The following is a 10,000-nucleotide window of genomic DNA, read 5'->3' on the forward strand; positions in this document are numbered from 1 at the left end:
TTGGACATTGGCCACCTGAGTTTTGGAGACAGGGAGGGACTGCGAATGATAGTAATTAGTGTTTGCGCTAATGCTAGCACATTAGCACGTGTGTGTTGTCGTTTGGGCACTGCTCTAATGGGGCAGCTGGACATGTATTTTATTCATTGAAAGATCTCCAAAAGCACACACACAAACACACACACATACAAGCACACATTCATCAGACCAGGTGGTAAATGAGGATCTGACATGTTTGGGCTGGATTCAGATTTGATTCTGTCAAAAGACGCATAGACTTCCAATCTGTCCTCTATCCTACTCAGTCACACACCCTCACATTCAACACACACACACATAGAGAGAGAGAGAGAGAGAGAGAGAGAGAGAGACAGCACTTAAATTCTTAAAGAAGAAGACAGTAAAAGCATCTCTTTCTTTCTGTGTGTGTGTGTGTGTGTGTGTGTGTGTGTGTGTGTGTGTGTGTGTGTGTGTGTGTGTTTTGGTGTGAATTTATGTCTGTGTGTGTGTGTGTGTGTGTGTGGGTGCGTGTGTGCCTGTGATGGATCTTTGGCTGCAGGCTGTTCACCACCCCCTCCCCCTCTCCCTCTTTCGTTCCTCGCTCCTTTCTCTTCTCTTTCGCTCGTTCTCTATCCTTCACTCCCTGGGGACACCAGGCTTCATATGTTGGTGTTGTTCTGTCTCTTTTGCTTCAGCGTCTATGCCAGTTTTGCAATGACATTATTCTTATTCTCTCTCCCCCCCTTTCTCTTCTGCACCCCTCCTCATCTCCCTCTCTCTCTCTCTCTCCCCCTCTCTCTCCTTCCCTCTCTCTCCTCTCTTAGGCTGTGCCTTCCTGACATACTGTGCGAGGGATTCAGCTCTGAAAGCGCAGACCGCTCTGCACGAGCAGAAGACCCTGCCTGGGGTAAGCCACCAGTCTTACTACTTCTGTACACATGCACACATGCACACACACACACACGTACACACACACACACACACACACACACACACACATACACACACAAACACATGTACACAAACATACACACACCACACACACAGACACACACACAAACACACACACACATACACAAACATACACACAAACACAAACACACGCATCCATATCAGGTATATGCATATTCCCATACACCCATACTCTGTCTGTCTCTGTCTGTCCACTGCACACACACACACACACACACACACACACACACTCACACACACACACACACACACACACACACACACACACACACACAGACACACACACACACACAGACAAAGTGTTGCACATGCATTCAATTTCATGCTCATGCTAAAGTCATGGGCACATTCCCATGCATGTAACCCTCACACAGGATCCACACTTGAGTGATATGTATGATTATTAGCACTTCAGAGTGCTGTGCTATATTCTCTCTAGCCTCTCCCTATCTCCATCTCTCTTCTTTCTTTTTTCACACATGCACACACACACACACACACACATGCACACACACACACACACACACACTCACACACACACACACTCACACACACACAATTTTACATGCACCCAAGGGCAGACACCATGCAGTATCACACCAGAACTGTCCTATTTATAGTCTCTCTTAGTACAGCATGTGTGCATTTGTGTGGTGTGTGTGATTGCTTTGAAATGATGGGAGGGGGCCATGCAGATGTGCTTTCCACCAAATGACTACATGTGTGTGTGTGTGTGTGTGTGTGTGTGTGTGTGTGTGTGTGTGTGTACCTATTGAAGAATGTGGGTCTGGGCTTGAGTGTGTCTTGGATATGTGTGAGGTGTGAGTGTTTGTGTTGGGGTGGATGGGGTTTCTGCACTCCCATGGTACATTCTGTCTTTGCAGGGCTTTTACTTTGTTTAGTCAAGTTACAGTGTGTGTACTGTGTTGTGTGTGTGTGTGTGTGTGTGTGTATGTGTGTGTGTGTGTGTGTGTGTGTGTGTGTGTTGTGTGTGTGTGTGTGTGTGTGTGTGTGTGTGTTGTGTATGTGTGTGTGTTTTGATGTCTCTCTGTCAGCCCGGACTGGGTTTTAATGACGCCTCCAGGGATGTTGACAGTCGCCGTGAAGATCCGAGCGCCTTTGATGCGAGTGATTATGACATCACAGAAGCGCAGCGGAACACAGGGGTGGGGGGTTGGAAGTGTGTGTTCCTCTGTCTGTGAGTGTGTGTGTGTGTGTGTGTGTGGGGGGGGGGTTACTTTCACCACTATGAGCCCATGATATATTCTCTCTTTAAAAAAATAATATTCTTTTGATAATACAATTTGGCCAGTGTAACAGATTCCATGGTCACAGTTTTGAAAATAAAATGCAGCACTTTCCAAATAGTAGAGGCCTTCTTATTGTGATACAGTCTCCAGTTGTCATGGCAGTAAGTAGGAATGTCAGTGGCCAGTCACTGGCTGACTAATAAGAGCATGGGATCAGTGCTAATTCTATAGTGATGAATATTACACTAAATATTCCATATACAGTATAATGTGTAGTCACAGGCCCAGTAATAAGAAGTGCGCTATCAGAGGGAAGGATGTTCAAGACAAAGGGAATGGAAGGGAAGGCACTGTCTGCCAAAGATTTAAACACTGATCACCGAAATCTACAATGAAGACAGCAAAGCTGAGATTCATTAACCATTCATGTTCCTGGGCTTGACTGTGTGTCTTTGTCTCAGCGTAAGCCATGTGTAAGGCAATGCCAACAATCTGAAGTCGGTAAGGTGAAGAGAGAGAGAGTGTTAGAGAGAGAGAGAGAGAGAGAGAGAGAGAGAGAGAGAGAGCGAACGATGAGAGCTTTTGATGCTTGCACAGGTGAATCCCCCCATCATAACGAACGAGTGATGCGGTGAGGAGCGGATGGGAGAGGCAGCGGGACATTTCATCTGGTGCGGAACCCACAGCTACGGCAGCAGTCCCCTCCCCCTCTCTCTCTCTCCTTCTCTTTCCCTCTCTCCGTCTCTCTCTCCTTTTCTCCCTCTCTCTCCATCTCCTTTTCCCCCCTCTCTCTCCCTGCCCATTTCTCCCTCTCTCTCTATCTCTCCCTCTCTCTCCTTCTCCCTCTCCCTCTCCCTCTCTCTCTCTCTATCTCTCCCTCTCTCTCCCTCTCCCTCTCGCACTCACTCAATCCCTGCCTTAGCCATGCGCACCACTTTCACAGCCTCTTTTCCACTTCATTTGACACTGTGATGGTTTTGGGGGAAAGTTGTTTTTATGTTCAAAAGTTAGAAAGTTGTTTCATGCTAGAAAGCAGCCAGCGAATCCAAATGGAAGTAAGAGAGCGGGCACAAGAGCCGGAGAGAGAGAGAGAGAAGGAGAGAAAGAAAGAGAGAGGGAACGAGAAAGAAAGAGAGACTGACTCTGGAGGGTACGCTTCAAGGCCTTTTAAATATAACATTTTAACATGGCTAATGCTCCAGTCTGCTGGCTTGGCTGTGCCGCGTGTGTAAATGCGGGGGCTTGCGGGTTAAGTCAGTCTTTCTCGCCTCTGGAAACGGGTGCATGTTCAAAGCCCCGCATCAGCATTCCCTCCACCCGTCTTAGGGTTCCGCTTAGTAGCAGGTGGCTAACAGGACATATATATATATATTTATATATTTATATGCATATTCAGTAAAAAAAAAATGATATGTATAATATAGTAATATATATATGTGTGTGTGTGTGTGTGTGTGTGTGTGTGTGTGTGTATACAGTATAAACATGTATATGTATGAAAATATAAATAGTGTATAGAAATGGCTCCAAATGATTTCCATGTTTTTTCATGACAGGGAAAGCCATGAATTAGAACGTGGATAGAAGACATATATGTCTATTAGGCTTTCATGCATGAAATCTTTGCACACACACACACACACACACACACACACACACACACACACACACACACACACACACACACACACACACACAACCACAGAAGGAGAGAAGGAGAGACAGCTTCTCCGTTGTCTGTATTCAGATATCTGTGCGCCCAAGTTTTCCAAAGCACATGATGCATCACAAACGCTCTATTGATTTTGGCAGAGGGCCCACACAGCAGGGTGCATGTTTGTGTGTGTGTGTGTGTGTGTGTGTGTGTGTGTGTGTGTGTGTGTGTGTGTGTGTGTGTGTGTGTCTGTGTGTGTGTGTGTCTGTGTGTGTCTGTGTGTGTATTGTATATGTATACACCCACTCTCCACCTCTTTCTTTCACGCGGTCTCTTGTTCTCAAACAAGAACATATACAGGAAGCCTCATTTACAATCAAGACCCTCACAGACACACTCAAATATGTACTTTGCGTGTGTGTGTGCATGTGTGTGTGTGCACGCATAATTATTCTTGCTCCATTGCACACACAAATACACAGGTTCCAGGGTTTGCATTCTTTTGTAAATACACACATCCACACACGCTGCTGTGTCTGACACACACAAACGCACACACACATGCATGCATGCCTGTTCAAACACTACATGCTCGATTACTGTGAAACCATGAAGATGGATGCAAAAGCAGGGCACGCACACACACACACACACACGCACGCACGCACACACACGCGCGCATACGCACACTCACACCCATACGCACACGCACACGCACACGCACACGCACACACACACACACACACACACACACACACACACACACACACACACACACACAACTTCAACACTGCTGCCACATTATGACACAGCCCTGCATGTTATTATGACACGGCCTGGCATGTCATCAATGGGCTCAACCCTGAGCTGAGCAGGAGGTGCCCCACTGCCCAATGTACACCTGGCTCATCACTACCCCATCAGTCTTCATCACATGTATGATGAATCCATCTCCACAGGCAAGGTGTGCAGACTTTACAGACAAAGCAAATGTTGGCAAACTATCCCGACTGAAACACCCATTAGCTGTCCCTCAGGTTATGGGGATCAAGCCAAAACAGTAAGACGTGGTTGAGCCTCAGGACTCGGGTGTAGGTTAGGGAGAATCCTGCCAAAACACATTTCTGTTATCACAAACATCTCACTGTTAGATAAAAATGGACAATTACACAACAATTAACACATATCTTAGCGCAGTACATGTCCCTCCAGCAGCCTCCCCTTATCCTTATTTTTGGTCGTAGTGCTCCAAACAGTTCAAAATTTGGTGTGCACAAACTACAACTAGTACTCCCCGTTGGTGGAAAATTGTTATCAGAGAAACGACCTGGACTGTGTTGTCAACAAGCAGTGAAGAGTAAGTGCAGCCTTGGGCCTGTACACACTTAATGGCACACACTTACAAGTACACACTTAATGGCACACACTTACAAGTACACACTTAATGGCAGGATTAGAGAGGACTCTTTAGGAAGGATCATGTGTTGTTCAGCTCTTGGAAGTTAATCACGCAGTCACTGACATGGACCCCTCCTCCTTCAGTGCATTCACTGTCAGGCAGCAAACTGCTCTCTCAGGCCGTAATAAAATGAATGTGTTTCTGAAAAGGACTGGACAGTCCAGAAACACCAACACGGAGCCCAGCTAGTCGTATAAACTTAATCGGACCTACGGATGGACTCCTAACAGTTCTGGAAAATGTACACAGGCACTAACGATACAAATAAATAATAAAATAAAATAGGGCTGTGAATGAGCTGGACATGATATTCCAGAGGTCAGCACGAAATCTAAAAAACAAGATCATGATGATTGGTTTGACTTTGAATACCAGAACATCAGAAAACACAACCGTCAAATTTGAAAGACCATCAGCCTGAAAACACAGCCCTCAGATTAAATATTTAATATATAAAAAAAAAAAATGTACAATCAAAAGAAAAAAAACGAACTAATTAACACCAACCACAAAGCTATACAGTGACATACCATTCAAACAATTTGATCTAAATAAGAATTATATAAAGGAAAAGCATTGACATTTGGAATCAGTTATTAAAAGCAACCAAAATCCTTGATTGCTCCATTTCAATAGAAGAATTGGCACAAGAAAGTGAGCTGAGATACTAAAATACAGAAAGTTACAGAAAGTTGTGCTCAAACTATTCAATCTCTCCCTAAATTCTGGCTGTTTTCCTGACATCTGGAATCAAGGGAGTACTACTCCAATCTACAATCTCCAACCCTAATAATTACATAGATATCTGTGAGCAGTAACGAATCCGGGGAAGGTATTGAGTTGTTTTTCAAATGATAGAATTCAAACCTTCCTTAATAAACACAATGCCCTAAGTAAAACCACAGATCACATTTGCACCCCACACATCCTAATCAATAAACATGCAAAAGACACATCAATGGAAAGATATGTGTCTGTTTTCTAGACTTTAAAAAAGCATTTGACTCTATTTGGCATGATGGGTTGTACTACAAACTTTTGCAATGCGGTATAGGGGGTCAAACATTCAATATAATTAAATCCATGTACTCAAATAATAAATGCAGTATTGGATTTAGAGAAGAAAACAAACTGTTCTTCACACAAACTAGAGGAGTGGGGCATATTTACATAAATGAGTTTAAATAAATGAGAAACAGAGGTCAAACTCCTGCTCTATGCTGACGGCCTGACCTCTCTCACCCTCAGAGCAGGGGTATCTGCAGCTCCTTGATCTGCTGGAGCAGTACTGTCAGTCCTGGGCTCTGGCAGCGAACCCAACAAAGACCATAATTATGAGGGGAAAAAAAGGCAACCTTCGGCAACCGCCCTAGAGCACAGGATGCAGTATACTTACCTTGGTGTAGTCATTATTGCATCAGCACGTTTCAGCAGGGCAGTGAATGCACTAAAAGAAAAGGCCTGTAGGGCATTCTATGCTTTAAAAAGGAAATTTCACAATATAAACATCCCAATTATGATCTGGTGCAAAATATTCGACAGCATAATCCAGCCTATTGCGCATATGGAGGCGAGGTCTGGGACTATTCAGAACATCGGACAAACCAGACTACCAACCAAAGTAGAATGAACACCTATGTGTTGGCGTATTGGAGTATCTTCTCTCTGTCAGGGATACCAAGCAGAGGCAAACCATGTCTAAGTACAGTGAGCACAACCTTGCAGTGGAAACAGGAAGACACAGAAAAACCTGCAGGCTGCCAGCAGAATAGAGTATATGTGGTCACTGTCAGGAGAATAGAGTATATGTGGTCACTGTCGAGAGAATAGAGTATATGCGGTCACTGTCAGGAGAATCGAGTATATGTGGTCACTGTCAGGCAGAGAAGGTTAAGAAAGAGGAGCACTTTCTTCTACACTGTGTAAAATATGAAACATTAAGATGGAACCTTTTCTCTAAATTCCCCCAAAAATCCTAAATTTGATCATTTGATGACAATGAAAAAATGGCCATACTTCTTGGCGAAGGTCCTTTAGATGCTTTGGCAGTACAATGTTTTAAATCACTAGTTGGATCATCTGAGGGACACTAGTCTAAAATATACCTGTGTTTATAGGCACACACATACACATGCACATACACACACACACACACACACACACACACACACACACACACACATATACACACACACACACACACACACACACACACACACACACACACACACACACACACACACACATACACATGCACATGCACATGCACATACACACACACACACACACACACACACACACACACACACACACACACATCACAAATCTTCTTTCGTCTTCCTCTTTAAATTCATTTTATATTCACATCACATGTCATTTTTATTCTTTAATATTTCCATTATATTACTCTGTTGTTCTTTACACTAGCTTTGGCGCCACTGTAATACTGCAGACATGCTAACAAAGCAACTCTGAACTGAACTGATAATGGAAGAGTTGGCAAGAGCCATGGGGAAGGAGAGAGAGACCAAATCATGGAGGGAGAGGAAGAATGAGAAACGAGAGCAGAACCATATATAAATGTATGTTCTGATATGTTCCTCTCTCTCTCTCTCTATCTCTCTCTCTGTCTCACTCTCTCTCTATCTCTCTCTGTCTCACTCTCTCTCACTCGCTCTCTCTCTCTCCTTTTCTCCCTCCCTCTCTCATTGTGTGAGATAAATCAGAGAGGTGAGAGCGTCCACGATATCGATCGCATCAGCGACCCACTTCTGCACCAGCTCTTTCAATAAGGCACATCAGTGATCAATAACGCCTGCTACTGCAAGTGTTAGGACCACCAAAACCATTAAACACACACACACACACACACGCACACACACACACACACACACACACACACACACACACACACACACACACACACATACATACATGCAATACTTGTACATACAGTCACGCGATCTGTACATGTACAGGCACACACACTCACATATACATTACATGCACAGGTTCACACTCATGTTATACATGTGCACACACACAGACACACACACACAAACATGGCAGTTACGCACACAGTATTATCACTCAACACCGAGCTATCTTTGCGAGAGCCAAACACAATCGCTTCAAGAGATCTTTCATTAAACAGAGAAATGGTTTGCAATTATTTATTCTGACAGGTGTGACAGGAACACGTCTCTCCCCATCATTTCTCTGCTGTTTGATCTCCGACGCTGATCGGTGCTACGGTTTGCCCGGGCCGGTTGGCGTGGATGGTCATTTGATAAGTTAATTCACAGTTTGTGTGTGTCTGTGTGTTTATGTGTGTGTGTGTGTGTGTGTGTGTGTTTTCTGTGTGTGTGTGTGTGTGTGTGTTTTCTCTGTGTGTGTGTGTGTGTGTGTGTGTGTGTGTGTTTTCTGTGTGTGTGTGTGTGTGTGTGTGTGTGTTTTTTCTGTGTGTGTGTGTGTGTGTGTGTTTTCTGTGTGTGTGTGTGTGTGTGTGTGTGTGTGATAGTCTTTTGCCGAGTTAGCTCCAGTTGTGCTGTTATATGTGTGCCCTTACTTCAGGGCAGTGTGTTAGTTAATCCTAATGATATGTGGCTGCGGAGAAGTCCGCTGGTTAATTTAAGCCAAAGCCCTGTGCGTGTGCTACACATATTTAACAGTGGCCCTCTTTCTGTCATAGTTAATCATTCTTAACGCTGCCTCTTTCTCTGTTGGCTTATGACTCAACACAGTGCTTAGAGTGAGGATGCTGTCAGGTCAGTGCATTTGTCAGTGTGTGTGTGTGTGTGTGTGTGTGTGTGTGTAGGTGTGTGTGTGTATAGGTGTGTAGGTGTGTGGGTGTGTGGGTAAGGGCTTTAGAACACTGAGAGTGAGACAGAATGACAGAGAAGAGAAGGATAGGGTGTGTGTGTAGTGGTGTGTGCGTAGGTGTCGCCTTATGTGGCTGTGTGTGTGAGCGTGTGTGTGTGAGCGTGCGTGTGTGTGTGTGTGTGTAATCGTTAGTGTGTGCAGGAGCCCTACGATACTAGAATAAGAATTTGTGCGGCGCCGGGGCATTTGTCCTCCGCGAGTGGTTGTTATTGGAGGCAGCATTTCCACAAATCTGATTGGCCATGCTGGGCCATGTGGCCAGGACCGGGGCTGGGCTGGAGGGCGTGATAATACCCGCGCGGGAAGCGCCACGGTCCAGCGGGCCGCCACTCGGGCAGCTTTTAATTATTGATGGGCACTCGGGCCCCCGGATTGGCCCCTAATTACATTACAGGTCACTTCTCAATAGCAATTTGCCAAAGCTGTGGTGATGTGTGCTGGGCTGGGGATCGATAGGCGCTGTCCAGGGTGCTGGATTCAGCCACTCACCGCTGCTGCTGCTGCTGCTGCTGCTCGCCCTACTGCTGTCTGCGCCTGCTTCGCCTCTCACACTCTCTCCAGCACAGGCTCCCTGTTCTTTCTTTGAGCTTCTCTCTCTCTCTCTTTCCATTTCTTTTTCTTTATTTCTCTCTATGATTCTCTCTCTGTCTCACTCTCTCTCTCTGTCTCTCTCTCTCGTTTTCTCTTAGTTTGCTTCTTACTCTCTCTTGCACTCACTCTTTTGCACTCTCTCTCCTCTCTCTCTCTCTCTTTCTTTCAGATTTTCTCTGCTCTTCTCGGCTC

General features: G+C 45.0%; 1 protein-coding gene across 1 annotated transcript in view; it reads left to right on the top strand.

Moving 5' to 3' along the window:
• celf4 (CUGBP, Elav-like family member 4) overlaps window positions 1-10,000 on the top strand; it is an 88,665-nt gene that overhangs the window by 27,807 nt on the left and 50,858 nt on the right. The window contains 1 exon segment of the mRNA XM_031577440.2: window positions 825-907. Coding sequence (XP_031433300.1) covers window positions 825-907 — 83 coding nt within the window.

Source organism: Clupea harengus, chromosome 12 (assembly GCF_900700415.2).
Source record: "Clupea harengus chromosome 12, Ch_v2.0.2, whole genome shotgun sequence".
Taxonomy (NCBI): domain Eukaryota; kingdom Metazoa; phylum Chordata; class Actinopteri; order Clupeiformes; family Clupeidae; genus Clupea; species Clupea harengus.